General features: G+C 43.4%; 1 protein-coding gene across 1 annotated transcript in view; it reads left to right on the top strand.

Annotated features, from left to right (window-relative positions):
* Positions 1 to 12,762: 12,762 nt before the first annotated feature.
* The window catches only part of EPHA4 (EPH receptor A4), a 113,386-nt gene continuing 100,102 nt past the window's right edge, over positions 12,763 to 26,046 (top strand). Inside the window, exons 1-3 of the mRNA XM_075507377.1 lie at positions 12,763 to 12,884; positions 13,915 to 13,982; positions 18,405 to 19,068. Of these exons, the coding sequence (XP_075363492.1) occupies positions 12,794 to 12,884; positions 13,915 to 13,982; positions 18,405 to 19,068 (823 nt within the window). The 5' untranslated portion in view covers positions 12,763 to 12,793. The remainder of the gene's footprint in view (positions 12,885 to 13,914; positions 13,983 to 18,404; positions 19,069 to 26,046) is intronic.

Raw genomic sequence — 26,046 nt, forward strand, 5'->3', positions numbered from 1 at the left:
ATGATCTATAGGGCAGTCTGAGCGCAATGCTCCAAATCCCAGTACAGAAATACCTGAATGCAAACGACTCAAGCTACGTTATCCTTCATCTTGTCATACTGAGCTGTAATTTGCTAACCTAGAGCTGAAATATAGCAAGGACATTTTCATCCCATTTTTTTCAGCCCTCACACCCCCCAGATTGCCAATGGGCATAGTGCCCCTCTCTCCTTCACCTGCCTTCCAGTCTACAGAGCTCTGAGACCTATGCTGGAGTTCTTCAGCGCTGGTGGTGTACGTGGGAGCAGAGGTTCAGAGTGCACTAGGGCACTGCGTAGCCCACTGTAATTTTCTGCTTTTTAAAAAAAATGTGGGTGAGTTCTCATCAGCAGCAACTGCAAAATTACAGCATTTTCCTTCCTTCTTGATTGTGAGCTACAACACATATCTCAAACTAGGCACAAGAAAAATTGTAGCACAGGACAGTAACTATCAGCTAAAAAGGATTTCTAAACAATACAAGTTGGCTTCAGCGTGCCCTACTACTATTCTCCATCTTACAGTATTTTCATTTCAAATAAGAATATAAAGTTGTACCACATACAAGAGAAATTTTATTTCCTGTACTACTACAGTTTTTAAGCATAATGGCCCATGTAGACCAGTGGGCAAATATTATATCCTAAAGTTTCAAATAATTGCCATCTTTATGCTTCATATCTGATCTTTAACAAATGTTATTTTACACAGTGCAATTAGACTTCAGGATGTAAAACTCCGAGTGTAATCCTGAACCTTTTAGCAGAGCTGGGTATTTTCAGGGTGCACTGACGTCCAGATTCTGATATAACTAATGGCACAAATCTGAAGCAATTTCCTTTAAATCAGTACAATTACATCAGCACAAACCCCATAAAAGTGGGATGAGAGTCAGACCTTTATTTCTTTTCCAGTCAGCTCTAGAGATATAGTATTTTCCATTTAGTCAACTGAAAAGAACTGTAAAGGGATAGAAAGAAATGATAGAACTAAATTTTATTATTTAACATATGGGAAACTTGGTTATTATTTTACCATAAGCATACACAGGAAAAAGAGCCTGCTGAAGTAAAATGGAAAAAATTCACCTCAGGTGTTGTATCATGAAATCCAAGGAAGTGACATCAAAGATTAAACGCGGTCCATTTATTTTTAAGCTATTTTGTTTAAGTATCAGATTTTATGTCTGGAGTTTTTCTCTACTCTGTGAATTTTAAAATTTTTTTTTTGGTAAGCATAAAACTGAATAAGGATAAAAAAAAATTTATTTTGTCACCTCAGTCCTGACATAAGACCCTCATATTGGGCACTCAAATTCTTTTGACAGTTTTGGGTGTTGTGCATGGAAAAGCTGCAAACGGGGTCAGTGTACACACCAAATGTGGTGCACTGGTGGTTTTAGCCAAGCAGAAGGCAGTCATTTGCCCATGGAGAAGCCATGGCTCACCAGCTGCCAGAGAAGCCTTTTTATTCAAAGGACAATCTTCTGGACTACTCGGTCATGCTGAGACAATCTTAATTTTGTGTTAGATAACACTACCCTCTTTCTTGAAAGAGGTCATTCCTCTTTCTTGAAAGGAGAAGTGGGAGTGCCAGCATCTCCTGGGCAGTCAGAGTTGCCGTTGTGTCTCACCTTACCCCGTGAAGCTGCAGCCTGTTGCACTGGCTGGGGAAGAGGCATGATGGCCAGGGCTGCTGCATTCTCCAGGCTGCTAGTCGTTTCATTTGATTCATTTCACGAGTTCAGAAGAGCGACAGAAGACCATTTGCGATACCACAGGAAAACTTCCAAACTCTTATGGGAAAAAGAATTAAACGGACACAAAAGGCCTTGTTTTGGTTAATGGGAGCCAATAGGGAAAACGTATCAGGAAGAGGCAAGGCAGTGACAGTGGGAGAGACGGCTCCAGGCTGACCCATTCCCTGCAGGCAGCAAGGTGCCCTGGAAGTCCTGGGCACACGGAGGTCTCTTTTGGGGCTCTCCGGCATGGGCCAGCTCTCATCCCTGGGCTGGTGTGCTCTGGAGTATTTACCTGGACTGTCTGGAGCCAGGGAAGTTCAGAAGAGTGGGGAAAGCTCGGTACGGCTAAGACATGTATCCGTCATGCTAAATTTTGTTCCAAGTCCAAAACTGAAAACCTTTTTGTGGGAAGAAGTTAACTGGAACTGCTGAACTTTCTTTTCATGGATTATTTAAACAGTACAAGATGTTGTTAATTCTGAGTTTCTTCCATGTTATTCAGGAAAGTATGTCTGATTATGTAAATTAAAAGTTGCTGCTTAAAAATATTTTGCTTGAGAGATTGCAAAGGCAACACAGTAAATGAATTAAGATCAGAGAGGCTTGCTCAAGTGAGAAGATTGCATAAGTAACCACATGTGTTATTGAAAAATACATATTGTTTACAACGTATTCTTGCAAGATCCTTAAATATTTCGCTTTGAGGTTTGCTTGATATAAAATATTGCATTTGTCCAAGTTGTCACACAGGCTGGGCTCTAAGCTGATTTGCAGCTACATGCAGATTAAAACCACTACGCTGTCCCACTGCAATTTTGATTTAATTTGGTTACTTTCCATCTTTTTAAGAGAAACAAGAGAGTTTTCAAACCAAAAGGCATTGACTGCATACCTAATTAAATATGTATCCATCTGCTGGTTTGGTGGCTGACTTGTTATTCAAAGCATGCAGATCTAAGTAGGTTGATTTATTTATGAAGACCTTATGACACTGAGAGATATGCACTCAAAAACATGTAAAAATAAATGTGGCTGCAGATGGGTAGGCACACACAGATCTTTATGGGGTTCTAAATAACAGATAGAGAGAATTTGGAAAATGCGCTTTTCAGGGAAGATCCTTTTATGTTGCTTCCACGTGTTTAACATTTAGAGCTCAAATAACAAAGCAGCCAGCTAACATGTTGTGAGATAATTCTAGTCTAAATATCCTATAGTGCCTTGAATTTGCAATGATTCTGAAAGCTTCATGTAAGTGATAGACTCTTAAGGAGATGCTACATTTTAAGCAATGTTTTATTTAGAGAACACTTCAAAGTGAGTTTTAATTAAAGGAGAAAAAATCATTATCACTCACAAACATCACGCGTTGGAATCAGGGTAAATGCTGTTTTCTTATATTTAATTTCATTGATGTATTGGTAAATCTCTCCCAAATTAAGTTTCTTAGTAACTATGCTCAGGCTTTGGAAACATCGAGTTCTAATGGATTCGTTCTCAATGCTATAAATATTGTTGCAATCCTCAGGTAAAGTTTATTCATCAGTTTATGGGCTCCAGGAAATTCCCAGTGAAATGAAACCATCATGGTATTTCCACATGGGGTGTGGAGCCGCTGGTGTTAAACCTCACATCATTACTGGTGCAATTCCACTGGTGTGAGCTGGCTTCTTAAACTAATACAAATGGAATAATACCCATGTCTTGCATATAACGCTCTCCGCGAGACTGAGTTTGTAGGTGGTCTGCATAGGCCACCTGAGAGGTATGAGGAAAATGGAGAATGATGTGGCTGGGAACAACTTTGGAGTAGCTTTATGGCCTCTGTTTCTGTTTACAGCACGGTTTCTAGTGGGTCCTTCTCGGTTTTTCTTCCATCCATGTGCCTGGCAGCATGTTTATTCAGGTTTTGTACACGTTTGCATGTGTGTTCACGTTCATAGGTAAAACAAGTCATTTTATCCAAAACAGACAGAAATGATTCCTTTCTAGACCACCTGATCATGCTGGTATCCTCTTAAACTGAAACTGTCTTGCACCAAATGATAAAGTTGCTTTCAGCAGAAATGTATTTTTTACTGAACCATGCATTGACAATTGTGTTCAGCTTCACAAAAAGATATTTCTCTAATCCCAAGGTCAGTTTAAACGGGTTCCCCAGTATATACATTTTCAGATTCCCTGTGAATCTCTTTTTATTTCCATGTCAAGACAAGTATGTCGGTTTCTTACACCAACAAAATATAGAAACTCGTTTTGTATGTAGATTTAGCCAAGGAGGATATTAGACTGAGCTGCCTTTTGGTAGGAAGCCATCCTGGCATTTCTTTGGAAAACTCTAGAGATGTTTGAATAATCCTTATACTAACAGATGTCACCACTGGGAATCTGCTTTACTTTTACAGCTCTTTATTTGAGTATCTTGCTGGCATTTTTTGATATTTTGGAATGGTGGGGAAACTCAAACAAATCTACATTGTCTTTTACTTTGATCTCTCCAAAAGATATATTTTGATGGCAGTTTCAGATCGTAATCAAGGGAAGAAAAACCATAAATTTTACTATGCGTGTTCCTTTTGTGCAGAAGGGAGTGGACAAAAAAATGACCAGTAATCCTTTCCTTTTGTTTCCAACACACTGCAAATGGCTGTTTTCTGGTGCTGTGCAAGCCCTTGAAATGGGGGACAAGGGATCGCAATGGGTCAAGGCAAATAGTCACACTCTTCCTTAGAATTGAACCCATTGTTCAAGTAGGGTAAGCAAGTTTCACACTACTAATTTTAGTCTGTGTTAGAAACTGGCCAGTGTGGTAATGTGAATAAGGATTAGTAATGGTGATGGGCAGGGGAGATAGCTGAGGGGAAGGGTGGTATTTTTGTGCCCATAAAAGCTGTAGTGGTTGCACATTTTTCCCTGAACATAATATTTTTGCTGTTTACCTCAGGATACTGCAAGAGGAAACGTTTGGGAAAAAATATTGTTGGAAATATCACCTGCATACGTGTTAGGAAAGTCTTACAATTGACTGTCTCAGTAAAGCAATACCAATGAGTCATTTCTAATGGAAACCTTGCCTTAAGGTAGAATTCAGAGAGATGTGTTCCTGCTCTTTACTGCTGTTATGGACCTGTGTACAAGAAAATACGCTCAGGGTTTGGGGCTGACTTCCATTAAAGGAATGAGATGGTTACTGCTGAAGGAAAACTCAGAGGGGAGTGGGACTTGACAAAGAGTGGTTGCAACCAAAGAAAAATTGTTTGTTGATGCCATCAGTGTATGAAATAAGAGGAACTAATTTGTATGTCAAAAAAATTCTTAAATGAGGTTCATGCCCACATAATGCAGGATGCAGGTACAGACCTGAGCACATCTTTTGTTCTAATGCTACAGTGATGCTCAGATCCCTGAGAGTGGATTTGAGATCTGGTTGTGCTAGAAGCTATACAAGAATATCTCAGTATATGACAAGACCCAGCAGATGGGTATAAATAAAAAGAGAACAAGGAAATATAGTGGCAGTGTTGCCCAGCAAAACAAACTACCTTATTCTCTAAACTCTTCCAAGATTAGTGACAGTACTGAGGAAAATAATGGCTGCCACTTTTCTGACATAAAAGCAAGGGGTGGTTTTTTTCCATTGTCCTTCTTGCAGGTTTTCATTTCTGCACCTACTGTTTTGCTTATATGAAGTTAATCCAGAATTTGCAATATTCTGCTACAAAATCAGTGCAAATACTGAGCTAGAACACACGCATATGCATATGCTCACTTTCCCCAGTTAGTGGTTCCCCTAAAATAGGATGAATAATTTCTTAGATAATAAACAACCATTCTTTGGTATCTATAGCTTCTCTGAAATCAGGACAGAGAAACACAGGCAATGCTTCAGATTCTGAGGTAAGCTCATCATTATTACTTTAAGGCTGGCCAACCTATAGACCACAAGTCCCACGGTGCCTTATAGATGTTACCAAATGAAACTGTATGTCTCCATGTTCTTTGCAAGAATGGAGCAACAGGCACTGGATGCTACAGATCTCTCCGACTTGGTATTTATTTAGCATCGCTGTTTTAAGGTGGGCATTTAAGGTAATCACCTACATCCAACTTTGAAAGTTTTGCTGCAGTGGCTGTTTAAGGTCCCTAAGGAAGTCTGTGCAGAACTCAGAGCTGAGCCATTCTGGATGTAAATTCCCAATCTTAATCTTTCTCCTGTCCTGTGAATGTATCAGTCATGCCTGCATGCACAGAAAAAATGCACAAATGCTTTCCAGTTTTTAGAAAAAAAGCAAGGATTTTATATTTAATTCTAAAGAAAGGCAAAGAGTCTTCCTCTGCCCTACTATTAAAAAAATAGCACACATGAAAAAAAAGGAGGGGTTGGTTTTGTTTCTTACTTTAAACACAAACAGTTTTCTTCTATATGGTTGCAAATATTTTGTTCATAATAATGGGTGGACTATCTCAGATAGGACAGTTTAATCTGAGTTAATTAGGATTTACACTCTATTAGAAGTGCCAGAAATCTTCAGTGCTCTGGTGCAGTTTGATTGGTACCATCATTGCATAAATAATCACTGAAAAGATTGCTGTCTCTGAACACACAGAATAAAAATTAATTAGAGCTCTGACACTCTGTTCTTTCAATTATTTTACCAAAAAGAGAATTCGGAGACTTTGGACAAAAATTATCTTTATTTATACAGAACATTTAATGGTGCTATAAAAGTAATCCTGTATCTTTTTTTTTTTTAAATAATACCTGCAGTAAATTATGGTAGAAAACCTAAAATTCCAGTATGAAAACAAATCTGGGAAACATTTTTTTTCATTTATATTAATTTTAGTTTTATTCTATTTCACATGAAGGGCCCAATTCTGCCTACCTATTAAAGCTTAGTAGCTAATCTGCTACTAAAATTCAACTTTACCTTAGTACAGGCCAGAATCTAGTTCAGAAATCTTAAACTGTGACCCTGTTCTTGAAAGAGGAAAACTAAGTCTGTCTGACTAAATATTTTTTCCCACTGCAGAAAAATGGGTGTGTGCTTTTAAAGAAATCTGGATGTTGTTTGCAATTCTCTGCACTTAGACTTCAGCTTTACCCTTCCAATTCAACTACGGCTTCTCTGAAGTTGCTACAAACAGATTCCCTACAATTTTTGGCAGAGGGTATTTCACTTACATTTGTTTCGTTATTAATTGAGCACACTCTCTTGCAGCCGCTCCAAGGTGCACTTAGGAGGAGCCTGCCTGTGCAGCCTCCCCTCTGGCTGGTGGCCCCGGCCGCTGCCAGCAGCAATCCTCCCACGAACACCGCTTGCCAGCGCACGCCAGTCCTACATCTTCATCCCAGTAACTTTTATTTTCTGGAAGCTGACGCTACTCCCAAATGATCATGAATGAGTAAGAAGCACAGCTGCTAAGGACTGGCAGTACAAAGCCAGCGATACTCGAAAGCAGTTTGTAATAATTAAGGTGCCTGTTAACCTCCACAGCTTTAAATAACCTTTCAATGAAACGTAGGCAGGCACATTCCTCTCCGGGTTGCCAAGCATCTGTGCTAGCACCGCAAACAACCTGCAGCCTTATACAGTTATTTGCACTGGTTTATTGGTCACACTTTCACGTGAAAAAACCTGCAGGTTGCTGCTTACCCCCTGGTCTATATGAGGGTGAGAGCTGCAATGAGTTAAGCTGACACCTACGCTGCAGAAGTGGGCCCTTGTGTTTATTACGTTTGATCTGCTTATTAGGTGAAAAGCAGTAGTTAATACCTGGTTTGACATCCTGGTGCATTTATTTCTCTTTTCTTTGCTCCATCTGTACTGCTTTGCAGATTTTACCTTTTGCCAGTGCCCTTTAATGTTTGTTTATTTTAGGAAGCATAAACTGCATCGTAAACACTCCTGGCTTTGTAAATACTTTTGGTGACAGGATTTCCTTTCAGGGACTTGCCAATGGCATATTATAAATTTTAGACTATCTATGAGATTTGAGTTGTGCTGTCAGGAGCAATGTAATAAAAGGTACTACTTCAATTGTCATTAAAACCCTGTTACATTTCACTTACGATTATCTAGTTTTCCTTAGCACTGTTGGTTAGAAAAGGCAAAAAATCTATGCATGTCTGTCTGTACATTGTCAAGTCACCACATGTGCCTAGTCCGAATAAAGACACTGTCACAGGTCCTGTAATCAGCATCAAGGCAGTAATAAATAAGAAACTCTTGTGATGATGATCACGATTAAGAAAAGGAAGTGTAAATAATCTGCAGTGCCTAAAGCTCACTTTTTTTGCAGAGTGGATTTGCAAATGAGCTCTAAACCTGATCCTTTTCTTATTGAGGTCAGCAGCAAAACTCCTGCTAATCCCAGTTGAAATAAAATCATTCTGCCAGCTTGATGTTTATAGAAATGCATATTAACTTCACATAGATGTTCTCCCGCTATGGCTTTTCTTATTACAGACTGCAAGTTCATCTAATGTAAACATGACCTGAGGACCGAAATCTTACTCATATCAAATAAAAAGCTGTTATTCTCAAATAGCTAACAATAAATTTTGTCAAGTAATTTATTGGCAAATGTTTAATACTCACAGGTCCATTAAGAATCAGTAAATCCAGGGAGGGAAAGGCTAGGCACATCTGAGCAGTTGTACTGGGAAGGAGCCGGCAGTTACTCTGGTGCCAAGCCTGATAAAGGTGCACCTTTGGGGCATTATTCCCTTTGACAATGAGAGTCTGTGTGTGTGTGTTAAACTTCCTGGGGTTATTTTACACTCCTTTGCAAATAGCCAAGTAGTGTGGAAGTTGTGTGGGAGTGGAATAAGTGGGATTGCATTTTTGTGGGAAAAGGCTTTTCAGAGGAGCCGGGTGAATTTTTTCCTGCAGGCTGTGGAATTGCATACTAAAGGAAGAGCTTGTGCTTCCTCCCCCCGCTTTCTTCTTTTCCCTTTTTTTTTTCCACCATCTAAATGTAGTGCTGGGCCTCAGGAGGCCCGTGAACACATAGAGCTTCCTACTGAGGTTGTCACTTGACTGACAGCAAAAAGCTTCTGGGGAGATGGACGAGCACGAGTAGGTGGACGTAGAAAAATGGAGAATGGAAAGATAAAGTAAAAATAGAACAGAATGTTCATCCAAAATCATAGCCCTTTCAGGGTCTGTAATGTATTTAACTTACGAACGTTGTGTTTGTGATTGGGCAAAACGTAAAACAACTACATGTCTGTAAGTGTATGTGTGTGTGAGAGACGCTTAATATCTATTCAGAAAGCTCTATTAGAAATGGTATTAACTACAGAAATGCATCCAAGGCAAACCACACGTGCCAATGCCCAACTATTTGTACACTCATATATTCCCTTGGTGTTTTAAAATAAGAGGAAAACAAATTGTGAATGAGCAGGAAAGACACAGTCTTCCAGCCCTTACCTTTCAAGATGATTTACAGTTTCTCAAAAACTCCGTGTTTGTGTGTTCATGTGCCTGTTTGTCTATACCATTTGAGTCCTATAAACAGTCTCCTAAATAATTCAGCTGGGGTTGACCTCTGTGAAGCAGACAGGATCAAACATTTAACACTGTCATAATTATTACAGTGTGTGCTGCAAGTGAATATAGTTTCACTAAGGAGCTGAGACAAATATAAGATCTGAGGCAAATGTAAGCGACGCTGGCTGTGCTTTTTCGAGCTGCATTAAATTGACTGTTTAAATGGTGTAAACTCGATTATGGTGCAAACATGATTAGTTCCCATCAAAGCCGAATCACTCCTGATAGTGAGTTACAATAATATAAGCCGGCAGGTTGGCAGCAGTGCAGGCTGCTCAGTTAATAGGCAGTTAAGAAAAATGTAACAGATCCAATGGCTGTAACAAAATTTTAAGGAATAAATTCTGATGTCAGGTACTTTGTTGTGAGGTGGAGTTACTTGCTGAAGCTGAGAACAGAATTTAGTCCAAGTATCGATGACATCTGTTAAAACCAAGCTGGGCTTTTACGATCCATTGAAATGACACAAAGTAAGGAAATTGTGATTATTTTGGCAAGGCTTCTTAAAAAAACTTTTCTTGGAGCCAAAACGTAGTGGATTTGGTAGAATTGCGAACATTTTAGTTTATGACATTTGCAGGCTCTTTTTACATTGTCTGTGTTTATTTTATGTGAAATATTTTAACAAATTAAAATTGCATTAATATAATAGAAATATTTTTAAGGTTTTCAAGTATTTGTATTTTAGTTGTATTTATATACATATTGTACAATACATACATTTATATACATATGTACAAATATATACATATTTGTATATACAAATGTGTACATAGGTTGTATATATATTTGTATATAAAGTATTTTAATGTTTCAAAGTATTTAGTATTTTTTATGACAACTGACTTTTCTGGCATTACAACAAAAATAACTTCAATTAAAAAAGAAGATGTTTTGATGCTCCACCATTCCCATAAAGTTTATCCTGACTTATAGTAGATCTGTCAGATGCATCAAAGATGTGAAAACAAGAACACTCAGATTGCTTTAATTGAGGACTGCCGATATTTTTGTGTAAATAATAAAAAAGGAACTAATCCTTTTCTTCCTTCTCATTAGGCCAAGAATTCTTGTAGATAATTAAAGTCAGGAAGTACAAGTTTTAACAGTTGCATTGACTGTGCTGCACTGTTTTCTAACTCCCATTATCCAAGCAGCTGCTTAAAAGATTTATTTTCTACAGAAAGAGAAAAATACACCAGCTATCTTTGCAGAGTTATCTTTAAGGTTCTGCCAGTGGGTGCTCCAAAATAAATGTTCAAGGCAAAGGAAAACAATCTCAGCCTCAGACTATAGAAACCTCATTGTAAATACTGTGTTAATAAACCTTTTTAAAGCTGTTTTAAAAACCAAAAAAATGCATCCTACGTAGATCTTGGCCTAAAATTAAAACAGGTGAAAGATACTCTGTGTTTTGAAGGAAGAAGTACTAGTAAGAGTGTGTTTATAAGTATTATGTTTTACAGATACTTGAATTTGGGAAAAAGTAGAGTGATTTAAAGAGAAAACAGCCGATTCACGACAGGCGTGTTTCCTGTTGCACAAAACTGTTAGTCAAACTTCAAGATGTATTCAAATTTTTTTTTAACTAATCGAGCTCCTATAGGGGTTCTGTGCTTAAACTAAACTTAACGTGGCAATAATTCGTTTTACCCCAGACAGAATAAAAATCTTTAGAGGGTCTGGGTGCGATCCCCTGAAGCCGGGGTGCTGGGATGAAGCCGGGGTGTGGGGACGCAGACGGGAGGGATTCGCGTCCTGCGCGGGGCGGAGGGAGCCCGCTCCGCCTGCGGGGCACATCCGCGTTGCCGGGGGGCTACCGGCGGGTTGCCGGGGGGACACGGGGCGATGCCGCGGCTGCCCGGGCACACGCACCGCTCCCGGCTTTGCTCCAGCGGGGTTTTGTCCCCAGCCGAGGGGACAGCGTGCCCAGGCGCAGAGAGTGAGGGAGCTGCACCCGCAGGTGACGGGGTTGATCACTGCCCTGCTAATCTGGGGGAAACTGAGGCAGCGCCACCGCCACGTACCTCAGGTGAAAACTGAGGGCGGCTTTGGCGCCCGGGAGCAGTAGGCGCCTCACCAACCGCCGTTTGTGAAGCTTCTCGAAGCAAAAGCAGCGCAGGCTGTTGCTAGCGGCGTTACCGGTAAAGGTAGTGCCGAACCGCCCGCAAGCCGTGGCCAGGCAGAGCTTCGGGGGGTCGGGCACCAGGGGCGGCTGCAGCTGGTCCCGCCGGCGCTCGGTCAGCCCCCGGGGCCCTCGGTGCCGCTCTGGGAGGCGGCCGCTGACAGCCGGGCCTCGGGGCAGCTTTGTAAATACGGGCTGTTTAAGGGCAGCGTTTGCCACACTGACGCTGCCTGATAGACCGAGGGCTTAGCGGACTTTTAAAAACTACGGATTTACTGTAAACACGCACTTGGAGAGTATTTTTCAAAAAAGCCTCATGGTCGAAGCGTCCAAAGCAAAGCAGGGATGTAGCTACGTACCTCCTGGTTAAAAGGAATATCCTCTGCATTGCCTTAAAGACATCAGCCAATACAGGTGTTCTTTCGTACACGGCTGCTTTGAACCGTGGGGATCTTTATACCTTCCATATATAGGCGTGGAACAGGGGTGCATGCATGAGTGTATGCGTCCTTATGGGTCTCAGCGTTCAGAGGGAATCGCTCCTAACCCTGGCTTTTTCCTAAGCCCCCCGGCTGCTGCTCTCGTGCATAAAAGCAGTAACGATTTGCGTGTTCGCGGTAAACGGGGGGGCTCGTCCTCCGCCGCTGTGGCCGGGGAAGCTCCGCCGGGAGTTGCGGCGGGTCCGCCTGAGCTGCCCGCTTCTCCCCCGGCGTTGGTGGGAAAACCGTTTCCCTGCGGTGACCGCCGCCGCCCGCCGAGGCCTCCCGCCCTCCCCGCCCCCGGGGCACCGGGCACCGAGGGGCGCGCCGGCCGCGCCCCCGCCAGGTGGCGCTGTTGCTCAACGGTGGCCCCGGGCAGGGCCGGGGCGGGGCGGCGGGAGGCTCCCGGGACCCGGGGCCGGCGCGGGGAAGGTCCTCTGCGCGGCGCGCCTGCGGCTCCCCCCGCCGCTCCGCGGCACCGGGGGAGAGCGTGAGGGCTGCTCCTAACTTTGTTTTGCCCTTTTTTTCCTTTTTCTGTCATTTTTTTGTGTTCAGACACTGTCAATGTTAAAGACCCCCGCGGAGCGCCCTCCTCCCGGCGGGACCGCGGCCGCTCGCTACGCTCTGCCCAGCTCGGGGCAGCAAGCCCCCCAACCCCCGCCGCCGCCCGCCGGGCGCAGCGCCCGGCCCCGCTCCCCGCTCCGCGCCGCCGAGCGGCGGGGGCGGGGCGGGCGGCGCGGGGCGGGCGGCGATTGGCGGCGGGGTCTGACGGGCAGGCGGCGCCCCGCCCCCTTGGCAATGTCTATCGCCCGCCGCGCGCCCCATGTAGGCAGTTATTCCACTGGGATAGAGCGGCCGGAGCGGCGGCGGCATGGCCGGGGTCCCGTTCTGCGCCCTCCTCCCGCTCCTCGTCGGCGTCTGCGGGGCCGTCACCGGCTCCCGCGTCTATCCCGCCAACGAAGGTGAGGCGCCGCGCGCGTCCCGCGGCCGGGCTCCGCGTTCCCTCGGCGGGGCGCCGGGGGGAAAGTTCGGCGCCCCCCGGGCGGGCGGCGGGCGACGGTCCCCTCGCCGCCTCGCCTCTCCCCTCGCCGCCAGGACCGCGCTGCCCCGGCCGGTAGGTGGGCGTCCGGCAGCCGCTGACCCGCCCGGGCGGCGCTCCGGGGGGCCGTCCGCGGCGGCGGCACAGGTGTCGGGGGGCGGAGCGGCCCCCGCCTTCCCCGCGCGTCCCCCTCGCCGCCGCCGGTCCCCTCGGCCGGCCGGCCCGCAGGGGCGCCTCGCTCCCGCGAGCGGCGCCGCCGCGCCGGGGCGGCCCCGAGCCGGGAGGGCGGCTCATTAAACCGGTTCTCCCGGGAGCTCTCGGCGGCTCCGCGCCGTTCCCCGCGGCCGTGCCGCAGCCCGTCCCGCGGGACGGTTCGGCGGCGCGGAGCGGGGGAAGCTCGCGGCCGTCCTGCGGTGCAGCCGGGCGGGCGCCGGGCGCTCGCCCCGTCGGGGACCCCCCCCCGACCCCGTGGGGTCTCTCGGTGTCCGGCCGGGGCTGGGCGAGCTCCCGAGGTCCCCATAGGTACCAGTTTTCCACTCGTCGCTAGCGTGTAGTTGCCCCTGTACCAGGCGGCGGACAGTGCAGTGCACCTAGCGCTGCGCTGCGGGAGCGCTCCGTTTCTCGGCTAGCCGGCACGCTGCCGCTTCTTCCTTCAAAGTAGGAGCGCACTTCTGCGTCTTCTACCAGATGTGTCGGGGGAATTCGCTGTTCGCTCCGCGCCCTGTGAGCGGCTTTAACGCGCGGAGGAATGAACGTGCGATTCCTCAGATCTAAACCAGAGAGAGTTTCAAATTATTTAAGGTATTGGCGCGCTCGGAAATAACATTTCATTTCAAGTTGAAGGTGGATGCGATCGTGCTCCACACATATGGAAACGCTCAGGTAAACGATTTATTTCAATATTGCCTTTTGGCAGCTGGAATTTAATCTGTTTTATTTGTACCTTTCTGCAGTTACCTTGCTGGATTCCAGATCAGTTCAGGGAGAACTGGGGTGGATAGCAAGTCCCCTGGAAGGAGGGGTAAGTTTTAAACCTCTATCTGATCAAAGGGTAAAGGGGGTGATTAGTAACTTTCAGAGAGTCCTAATGGCTCGATTATTGTTGATTGTGGTGAGGAGTTCAGATTTCTTCCCTGGCTTATGAAGTGAATTACTCTTTGTTGGAGAAACTCTATACTCCCTTTGGATAGCTCTGTCATGGAAGAAGTGGAAACCAAAAGGGCAGAAAAGAGGTTTCAGAATTAGGAGATTCGTTGAGGCATGGGTTTAGATGCCTATTTAAAACTGAAATACCAACACGAAATGTGATCTGGCGACTGAACTGGCATTCTTGACTGTAATTATTATATCTATGAGCTGTCTCGGCTGGTAGATGTCCAGGGCAATTGCTGTTCTATTTCTGGATGAAGGAGTATGGATCAATATACAAGATAGGACAACTGTCCTGTCACGCCAAAAAGTCTATTTCAGGGTGTAAACATTGTATGTTTTGGTCTCTGAACAGATAAACTGAAGCACCCAGTGCTCGACAGTGATTCCTTGGAGTTTCTTTTTATGTACTTTTCAAAGAAGAGACAATTGTAAGAGAAGGCTGCTTGAATTCATTGCCCGATGGATATGATGACATTAAGAGATTCACACATCCATCGCTGGGGCTTAGAGCCCCTTTGCTTAGTGAGCTGCAGGCAAGGTATCTCTACTAATTTACCTTTATATTAGTGGATGGGCACCTTGCTGCTCCCTCATCTGTGCCCCATCCTGCAGGGTGCCCAGGGCCTCTGTGGGAAACTTCTGAGAACGCTGGACTTTGCAGTTGGTGGGATCTGGTGGAGACTGTACTTCATGGGATCTCTTGGGATTTTTTTAATAAGCAGTTAGAAGGACTTTTTCTTTCTGAAAGTGAACAATTTAAGAAAAATGCCAGCAATGCACACTAAACATTAATATAAAAAACCCCACCTCAAATCCTTTTAATATTAAATGAGTAAAGCAGCTTACTATGCTTAAGCAGAAGTAACTAAGTCAAGCTGATTGAAAAATAAAACTGCTGAAAGATCAGGACCTGTGCACAACAAAGCACTGGATTCTTCAGGAAACCTACAAATTTACTTTTTTGTGTGCGTTCCCACTTGTAATTAGAAGAAGCAGAGCTAAGGAAACAGCAGTGAGTGGAAGGAATCTGAGGTTGCGTTGGCTGGTGATGCATTATGCATAAGCTCTGAATAACCATAACATGGGAGAATGGGGGATTGTTTCGCTCCCCCACTGTTGTTCTGGGTGAACTTGACTACAGTCATGGCTTGTGCTCTGCCTGAGCACACTGTGCTGTCCCAGAACTCGGGTTTTTCAAAGAGTGGGGAAGTGATTGGCAGGCCTCTGGCAGTGCCGGTGCACATTCACTGCTGATTGCAGGCAATTGCCCTCATCTTTTGACAGTGTGGAAAGGTACAGCTCTGTCTCGGTGAGAGTCGGGCTTCCTTGTTAATCCTGTACCCCGGAAAGTCAGTTATTGAGACGGGGTCTTTTATATGGCTCTCCAAGGGATATCTATGCTGTATATTAAAACAGGACCTAAAATGCAAGTTTTAGTAAGTCGGTAGTAGAATTGATGATCAGAGGACAGCTCTATATTATTAACGGCTGTTGGATTCCCCCTTTCCCCCCATGTTTTCTCTGAAAGCGCCATGCAAGCTTGAGAAGGAAATGTGTGCTCTTATTGTGGACGTGACTTGTTTCGCTAAACCTACATACGTGTGTTCTATTTTTAAGCCAGTAGTGAAAAATTTAAGAGTACATGGTCTGTCTCTGTATCTCAGAGATACAGTGCTTGGAAAGCATTTATTTTAAGTTCATATGCTGCAGATTTATTTCAAGCAGCAGAAATGAACTCCTCGATCTTCCTGGGAAGATTCTGTCCTTCAGTGCTAGTTTTTCTTTAACTGTGTGCACCTTATTGTCTATTACAAAAGATATTTTTCTAGATCTATACCACGCAGATCTATACCACGCAGTTCCTGAGGTGTGAGGGTTGTGTGGGTAAGAAGGACTGGAGATAAACATAGTCATTTAGCAGTGACTAGCAGTAAGCAAATATATAGTAGCCCTGGAGGAATTAATGAATTGTATTATAAATGTAATTAATTATTTACTCTTGTATTTCACAGTTGAAAAGCAGGTTTTGTGCCCAGAATGTTTTGCTCTGCATCATTAAACCGTGGGAAGAGTTAAATTATAAAAGTTAATTCCAGCTTGAAAGCAAAAAGTTACAACTTTGACCACATACTTAGAGTTACAAATCATTACAGTGGCTGGAAATTTGGGGCTGTAGTTATTTTCAGCTCTGGTAGCAAGATACCTTAGGTTTGTTTTGTGTACGTGTATTTATGAAATAAGAAACCCCGCTCTATATATTTATGTGTCTGTCAGGAGCCAGAGGCGTGTTCAGAATCTGATCCGAAACTTGCTGAATTTAGTTGCCGTCTGTCCATTGACCTCAGCGGTCTCTTTATTGAATCCTGTAGCAGCATCCTCCATTGTATAAATGTACTAAAGGAAATCCCATCAACAAGTATTACTTCCCTCTGCTTCTTCCTTTCTCTTGTACCACACACAATATAGGTAGCGTAGACAGTCTGAAGATAAGCAGAATGGAAAGTGATGGATCATAAAGACAATATTGTAACAGTAAACTAGCTCTGTGGCAGCTGTAAATTAAAAAACTCTGTCTTCTTACCAACACCATATTACACTTTACATTGATAGATGACTTTTTAAGATTTATTTTTTCCTTTTCTGTGAAAAGGAGTGACATGCTGAGTATTGATTTCCTCCCCTCCTTCATTTTAATTTGCAGTTATCTCTAGGCAGCAAATAAAATATTATTCTTTCTGCTCCTAGTGACTCATGGTGCTAACTACTGTCATGCTATAAACGGATTCAGCTAAGCTGGAATCTTTTTAAGTAAAAATCACTTGCATAAGAACAATCCTTGTGAGAAGAATGCGGGATATTATATAAGAAGCCCCTTAACGTTAAGAAGGCTTCTGTTTATCAAAGCCACAGCTTCAGTAGTTCTGAAAAGCACTTCTGGGAGGTCTCTTTAAAGTTATGACTGTTTTCCAAGGATAATTTTATATGCTTCATCATAATCGCCTGCAAACCCAGACAGCGTATCATTATCTAATATATTATTTTTCAAGAATAATTTTTCTGATACTGAAGTGCTATGGGGCTTTTGCTGGAAAGATATCTCTCCCTAATGCCCCTACTTCCCCCTCTCTCCCTACCAGGAAAGCACTGATAAACTTTCTTCTGTCTATGATAATCCTTAAAACAATTTTTTCAAAACTGTTGGTTATGCGTGCTTTCGTTTTGTAAGTTCATCATGCTGAACTACTGAATTAGGGCCAGATCTCTTCTTTCCATACCTTCCTTGGATTGCACGTATTGTTGTTGGTTTGTAATTATGGTGCCTGTTAGTTTGGCACTTCTGAAGATGCCTGAACTTTATTTGAGGGATGTAAGAGTTTTGAAGCATGCTGCTACCCTGATCTTTCAGCACTTACCCTCTCTGCTGACCTTTTTGGGTTTTTGAGAATATGAATTTAGGTATTTCCTGACATTTCCTCTAGGACAAGATGTGTGATATTCCTTCTTTTCACACCTTCCCACTAATAAGAAACTTTGGATAGCAAAGTTGTGGCAGCGTTGCTGGTAGACTGATGATGTTGTCTCCTTCCATCTCTAAGTGCCACGCAAGTCAAGGACCCAGTTCTCTGTAGACACCTATTTCTGCCCAGCTCCAAAGCAAAGACTATTTGCTGAGTGTGACTGGGATATTGCTAGCCCAGGAAGGTCATTGGCAGCTTAGAGAAATAATGAGGGGTGGTTTAAAAGTTTAAAATATGTGGTAGTGATGCCAGAAATGTGGATATTGCTCTGTCTCTGCCCTGTGCTTTTTGTGTGACTAAGTCATGCGATCTCACTGTTTGATATTCCCATGTACAAAGTGGGGTCCATGCGTTTCCTGCCCTGTCTGCTACAGGGGAAACACTGTAGCGTCAGTGATGTACTATAAGTTTGTAAAGTGCTGCGTGTAGCCTGATCTAGGCAGGGTCCCGTGGGCTGAACTGTAGTGCAAATAAACATAGTCAGTTGACAAGAGTATTCTTGGATTGGTTCAGAGGGCCTTTAAAACACATGCCTGCTCCTTGAGGTGTTACTTGATTTTGAGCTTTTTCTCCTGAACAGATTCTTCCTTTAATGTCCAAGTAGTTGAGGTCCTGGCTGTGGCTTGGTCTGCTGGGGTTTTTTTTGGTTTATTTTCCTGTAATGAAAAAAATGCAATCTCCACATTTGTTGTGGAAGTGCAGATTGTTTGCTGTGAAGCTCTGTAGTTCCTTTTAATACTGATGCATTTTTCTCCCCGTTTCCCTTTTCACAGTGGGAGGAAGTAAGCATTATGGATGAGAAGAACACTCCGATCCGTACCTATCAAGTCTGCAATGTGATGGAGCCCAGTCAGAATAATTGGTTACGAACTGATTGGATTCCCCGTGAGGGGGCTCAAAGGGTATATATTGAAATCAAGTTCACGCTAAGAGACTGCAACAGCCTGCCAGGTGTCATGGGAACTTGCAAAGAGACTTTCAACCTTTATTACTATGAATCAAACAATGATAAGGAGCGCTTTATTCGAGAGAGCCAGTTTGCCAAGATTGACACCATTGCTGCTGATGAGAGCTTCACCCAGGTGGACATTGGTGACAGGATCATGAAGCTGAATACAGAGATACGGGATGTGGGACCGCTCAGCAAGAAAGGCTTTTACTTGGCTTTTCAGGATGTCGGTGCCTGCATTGCTTTGGTGTCTGTTCGTGTCTTCTATAAGAAGTGCCCGTTGACAGTTCGAAACCTGGCACAGTTTCCAGACACCATTACCGGGGCTGATACATCCTCTCTGGTGGAGGTTCGCGGCTCCTGCGTCAACAACTCGGAAGAAAAGGATGTGCCAAAAATGTACTGTGGGGCAGATGGCGAATGGCTGGTGCCCATTGGCAACTGTCTGTGCAATGCTGGCTATGAAGAACGTAATGGTGAATGCCAAGGTAGGATGAGCCATATTGTACTCTTCATTAGGGCTTAGTGGAATGCATAATTGAATCGGAGATGAGAGTAAATGGAGTAAAGCCAGTAATTAGCAGCCCCTGTGGGATGCAGTGGGACAGAGGGGTTTAATGAAGAAGTCCAATAGCTCCAGGTGGCAAGGCTAAGAATTATATAATGCAAAACAAATTATACTGCCGTAACAGGCAGAAGGCGAAACACATTTTCTAGCAGGCGCTTAAACTTGAATTGGCTCACGATAGCCACCAAAATGTGAATGACTGCAAAACAGTGCAGTTGAGCTACCATCGTTTAAAGAGACACATCTTTCGAGTTTTATCTGAAGTGAACTTTGTTAAGCACAGGAAATGCTGGCAAAGTCTCCTGGATAATGTGATGGGGTAAGAACCAGTTGGGGAGGTGGGGAGCAGGAGTTTTAGCTGGATTACTTTCCCTCTTTGGGAAGGGGAAGTCTTTGGTGTTTTACTTGTTGCAAATTTTTAGCACTAAATAACCCTTTGATATTTGACACTGCTGCCTTTGTTAAATATTTTCATTTCTCAGAGGGTCTCTATTGTCAGCTTAATAATAGAGGTGCTAGGATACTCTTAGAAATGCTAGAAGTCTCCACCCCACCCTCCCACACACACCATCCTGTGTGCTGCAGAATTAGGGATTAAAGTTTGTATAAAAGGGAGATTATCCTAAAAAGAAAAAAAACTCAAAACCTGTGTTCTCTTCACCTCCCCTTTCTGGAAAAAGAAGTTGTAAAAGGTTAGGGAAGGAGAGAAGGGAGTTTATAAATAAAATATCTTTAGCCTCAGCTTCTAAACTCTTGCTCACGTAAGCATACATTAAGATCAAACTAGAATAGATTCTTGCATGGGTCAGTGGGCTTAATTTTACTAGGTGCTGAATTGAAGGTGCTCAACTCCTTAGTGGATTTGGACCCATGTTTGGAAAAGCTTCTTTGGAGCCAGATGACTTTGCTTCACATCTTCTTGGTGTGTTTTTCACTAGGTCATTTTTTTCATCTTGAGACTGAGAACAAGATAGCAGAGCAAGTAACTACTTTTGTGCTAGACTCCTTAGAGAGCAGTGTCTTTTGAATGTCCTACTTGATTTCTTTTAAATGATAATTTATAGTCAATATTAAGTTCATTATTATGCATTAAAATTATACTTAGTGCTTCTTTCCTGCCAAAGCTTAAACTTTGGCCTTCATTTCTAGTGTTTTTGCTATATGGAAAAAGCCTAAGTGTGCCATGTTGGCAACAAAATCACCATGGGCTGTAGAGAGAACTGAAAGATGAGCAGCACGATGACGTGACATCCTGTCTGGGGTAAATTACTCTGTTTTTTTGGAATCCTGTGAGAACTTGAAAACCTGTGTATTGTTAAACATGTGAACCTGTGGTTGTGGTACTGCCTGGGTGTTGCTGGGGAGAGCCATTGGTGGATGGGGAGATGCTGTTACTTTCTGATAGCTCAATAACTTCTGGGCAAAGCTTCTTGACAACTTTACAACCAGGGTTGTGAGAAGAGGAAGTGAGTGGGGGGGAAAAAGCATCTTGGTTCATTGGAGGTTCTTCCACCTTCTCCTAAAGGCTTATTAGGTTAATACTGGGTCACTCTGGATGCAGATTTACCATTTTTCGGCATCAGTGGCCCACACGTGATGAGCTAATTGCCTAACAAATCCTGTGTTGTTCAAGGGAAATCTTTTGAGGCTTTGCTGGTGGGCAGTGGTGATAGTGGGATGCTTTTTTTTATTTGTGGTGTTGGACTAGACCTTGGGGATGAATGTCAGCTTACCTACTAGCTTTCAGCTGCACCCAGGGAAGCTTGGGCTCAGGAAACCCAATTCTCTGTTTCCCAAGTAAAAGGAGGGTCAGGCAATCCATATTTACAAAGGAGATAGAAATGTTCTGTCTCTTGGGCTCTCCAAAGTGAAGTTGGCCTGTACTAGTCATTTTGAGAGGATTCGAGCCAGCATGTAATTTGAAAGTGCTAAACCCATTTCATCAGCAGTTATTTGTGGTTTCCTTTTCTCACATTTGCCATTCTCCAGCCAGAACAGTTTACTGGGAAGCTCCTCTTCGTGAATTCATGAAGTTTACCAGAACTGTGGAGCTTGCTTTCTGGTTTCCAGTGAGGCTGTTAAAGCAGTTTGGCCTTTGACACTGCTGAATGAGGTTTCCCCTTTTCTTACCCACTTCACTTCATAGTTCAGCAAATGTTCTGCTCCAGCAGGTTTTTGGAGGGGAGGAGGAGGATGAAGTGAGGAGGATTCCTGTGGTTTTGGTACAGAGGACTGGGGGCAGGGGGAGAGACTTTGAGTTTGGGAAAGGCTGTAAAAGGGTGCCGGGCTGAGACTGGAGCTGGTGAGCGGGTTCCACCTCAATTGTTTTTCAATAGGTTGCCTGTGGCAGGACAAATACAAGGAAAGGTCAGAGGTTGTCAGTTTCCTCATCCATCTTCCCCTGTGATCCTAGGGTCAGAGCTAGGATTGATTAAGATCTTAAATGTTTGACAAAAGCTCGGTAGGCAGAAATAGTTTAAGGCCAGTGGATTGGGGCTTTGCACTTGCAGGGAGATCCATGGGAGATGTCTGAGCTCCCTGTCCTCTCTTGGGACCTGTCCCCTGCCGCACAGTGCTGGGATGGACCAGCTGGCGCTTGGGTTGCCCTAAAAGCTGCTTCAGGTTCTCTCAACCTTCTGATTTTTAAATAATACATTTTCCTTGAGCTGCTTTTGCTTAATTTCTTATGTGTGTGGGAAGCGTAATGGGACGCCACTTCACATCTAAAGTGGTTCCTGTAGTGGGAGTTAATGACTCCCTGACCTTGAACAGGATTTTTAAAAAATTGTGTTGGTGGTATGGAGGTGTTTGAATATGATGACAAAAAACTGTCCTTCCTCTGACTGCTATTTTTTTTTTTCCAGCTGACTTTATTGATGGTAATTGTCTTACTGAACATCTGTATATGTGTGTGTATATGTATATATATGTGTGTGTGTATGCAAAAACCCAGGGCAGAAAGGGAAAGGAGCCAAGTATTTAATCCATATTTATTTGGGAAGCTTCACAGGTGTGTCACAGGAGTGGTTCCACAAAATTGGTCCTGATTAGTAGAAATATTAGGTGAGCAATGATTCTTTTCTTACAGGTGAATTTGTAGCTGTGAACTTGATGATAAAAAAAAAACCCAAACAAACAACTTGCTGTTGATTTTTTTTTTTCTTGTTATTATTTATTCTCCCCCAAACTTCTTACATTAATGGCTGTCCATTTAGGAGAGCATAAATGTGCAATATTGTTGACGGAACATGAAACTATCCTAACTAGTGGTGCATCTCAAGGCTAAGGTAATTAGTGCTTTAGGGCAAAGTTGAGACATAAAGTAATTTTAAACTTCACTTGTGTGCATCATTGTTATGTAAATTGTTTTGTTACACATTAATATAATGTGGTTTGGATTTAGTTCTGATTTCCTTATGATAAAATGCATATTTTTTTAACTCAAAGGAGGAGGGGGGAAAACAAGCAGGAAGGGAGAAAAGACAGATTAAAGAAGCAATAGACTGTAGCCATCTGTGATGATTTTGATGCTGTGAAATTGCAAATCTCAATTTTAGACCTGCCACTTAGTATAAATATGTGAGACAGTTGAGATTTTTACTGTGATATTGTAAAGGTTATGAGAGCCAACAGCTTTGTCTTCATCTACACTTGCTTTTTTGAGTTGTGAATTGGCCAATTGGCAGAAAATCCAGTGTCATTTAAAATATGGCTCAGTCCTGGTTTCATATAACTGCTGTTTTTAGAATTTTCCTTCGAACTTTGATAAGAGCATCCCTAAGAAGTAATAATTTGAATGATAAGATTCTTTTTATCTTGGAAGCTTTGAAGAGTGGCTGTGATCATTGAGAGCAGCAGTTCAGTTTACATCAGAAGGGTACAGTTTAATTATTTTTTTTCTGTGATAAGATTTTTTGGATAGTAGGTTTTGTAGGGGCAGGAAAGTGAAGTAATTTGTGTGTACTTTTCCCATTTTAGTCATAGACAACTTTTTTTGTCAGAATAACACTGATGAACAGTCTGGCTGCACAAAAGGGTAATCAGAAGGGTGACTAAGACTGCGCAGATTTGAGATTTCAGAAGGATTTTTTTTCAGGTTGATTATTTTTGGCAGGGGAAAAATGCACAGACTCAACATGGTACGTTTTAAAAGGAGCTGAGAAGACGGAAGCTACCAGGAGGGGCAGGGGAACGATACCAAAACACAGTCTGTCTGAACCAAATTTAGTTGGTTCTCTTCTCTGCTGAAGGAGTGATTTGGTTATGTTGTGTTCGTATGTAGCTCAATAGATCTTCCAAGGGTTGCTCCCTCTGTGATTTTTTTTTTTTTTTTTTTGGTACCACCTAGTGCATTTCAAAATCTCCATTTAAATGTCATTGCAGGCTCTGTGTAACGCTTTCCTCCTCCCTGCCCCCCTCAGAAGTCAAGCTACAGTTGTCAAGCAATTGTCCCTTCATGTATCCCTTGAAGAAATGTTGGGATTGCTTCCTTCTGAATTCCTGACAAAATTTCTGCTGGTACACAGGGCAGCAATATCCGGTCCTTTTTCTGCATGTTACTAGTAAAAAGCACGGTCCTCAGAATCAAAGCCAGATGAGCTGTTGTGGTATGAATTTCATGACAGGCCTGGTATGGCAGGTTCTGGTATGAATTTCATGGCAGGTCTTTTGTGGGGCATATAGACTATCTTCTGTGTTTTTGTGTGTTTTCACAAAAAACTTTCCAGACAACTCCTCTTGTGTGATGACTTCAGTATTTAGATCTTGCCTGGGTAAGTGTTATTATCTGTCTAATAACATGCTCCACTGAGCTTGGTCTTTATTGCGCTTGTGAGAAGTGATTAAAGAAATGCTCAGCAGTACACTTCAGTCTTTTGAGACTGCATCAAAAAGCCCCCCAAACTTGTGAGATAAATATCTTATCTGGTTTCGTTCCATTATGCCACATCGTTTTGATATGTTTTGGGGAGCAGGTGAGGTCACACAGTTTTGTGAATCAGAGACAATTAACACTCCCATGACTAAATGGCCATTTTATGAATATTCAGAGCCTGCTTCACCTCCCTGGGAAGCAAACATGTTGGTTCCCTTCTCTTTCCTCCTGCTGGAGACTAAGGAAGCTCTCCCTGTAAATGGGGGTTGGCAGCTGTCGGCAGCTTTGCCTTTTGCATGTAGCAAATTCCTCATTTACATCTTTTGTATACACCCTCATGCAAAGTAGCACACCCATTTCCCCATTTCACAAAGGAGATAAGAGCTTCCTTTGGAAACACCAGCCAAAATCTCCTTCTGTTTATGCTGAGCTCGAAGATTTGGATTTTATGCAAATAGCTTCTGTTTTGATTTTTTTGATCTCTTTGTTTAAGAGATAGTGTAATATTTGCACAGTGTTTCTTGTGTCTCGAGGTCTCCTCTTGACTATGACTGAGTGTCACTCTTTCCCCAGTCTCTGCAGCCTGCTTGCTCGCTTCAAGCTGGCGCGTGGGAAAGTGCTATGCTCTGAAACCCTGGCCTTGTTTGTAAAACGATGGCTGGAGGTGCAGGGAGCACCATTTCTGGTGCCTGGTGGGGCTGCAGCCCTTGGGTGTCATCTCCTCTAGATGTTCACTGGTGACCATGAAGCCCTTCTGTAGCTATGTCCTCAACTGGGGGGATGACCAGTTTCAGGAGGTGGGATCACCTGTATGCTGTAAGCGTGCACACACACATGTGCACGGAAAAGCATTACACTTTATGACATTTTCTATGTGTTGAGTCAAGGACCTGCTCAGCCCTGGTGTAGTGCCCTTCACTTTGCTGGCCTGGCCACAGAAATGGGCTTGGTGGCCCACAGTTATGGTTTGGTGCAAAGGGGAAAAGGGGCTGGTAGCACTTGGGTAAATATGCACAAATGAACTGCTGTCTTTATTTATCAAAAGAAAATAATCTGTGAGAGAAGTTCTGCTTTCTTAAGCCTCATGATTACACAAGAACCCATATTTTATTTTATTTTTGGTTTTAGTAGCTTTCTTTTCTTTTTAACTTTTCTTTATTTCAACTTTACTTAAAATTGCCTTTGGCTTGAAATAAAGCTGAGGCTCATTAAATGCTCCCAAAACACAGGCTTGTTCAGAACGGATTTGTTGAAAGGTTTATTGATATAAGTTAGAACACATGCTGCACAAATGTACTGTATTTCTTTAAAGTACTGTTTTTCACTTTGTGTCTTTATAAAACAGTGGTATGAAATTGGGACCCTGATCGTGTTGGGGCTACATCCTATAAGAAACCAGAAGGAAAAACAAGGTTGGGGGGGGTTTTCATTTTTGTTGGATGTCCAATTAGTGTTTAACTTGAAGGTAATTTCACAGGGGTAGTAAACTGCACAGTGTGAAACCTGGTGGCGTAATTAAATGGAGGAAAGGTTCTTTAAAACAACAAAGGAACGTGCAAAAAGTTTGCTTTTGTCGTAATAGTCACCCAGAAGGGGAGGTCATGCTGTTTAAAGTACAATATGGATGGGCTATTAAGGTCGGGGGGCGGGGGGGGGGGAAGGGAGCTATACTGTACAGTTGGTATGTGCTTTGGCTCATTTAGTTTTCTCTAGGCATCTGTGACTCAGTTTGCTGGTCTACTTTTTTTTTTTTTCTTAGATGAGTGGGTTTAAATCTCACTAAAGGAATCTGTAAAATTAAGTTCATGTATACAAACCCACTGAAAGAGGTGTGCTTGGAAACAGGCCTTGTGTTTACTGGGGGCCTGGTGCAGCACTGCACAGGCTGCCGAGAGGCTGCCGTTTCAGCAGGCTGGGCAAAGGTGGGGCTCCTGGGCAGGAGGAGGAGGAGGGATGCTCTTGTGCTGCAGTGGCTGCTGGAGGGAGGAAGACTAGGTAACTTTCCCAGAGGCACACAGGATGTCT

This window comes from Mycteria americana, chromosome 7 (genome assembly GCF_035582795.1).
Source record: "Mycteria americana isolate JAX WOST 10 ecotype Jacksonville Zoo and Gardens chromosome 7, USCA_MyAme_1.0, whole genome shotgun sequence".
Lineage (NCBI taxonomy): Eukaryota > Metazoa > Chordata > Aves > Ciconiiformes > Ciconiidae > Mycteria > Mycteria americana.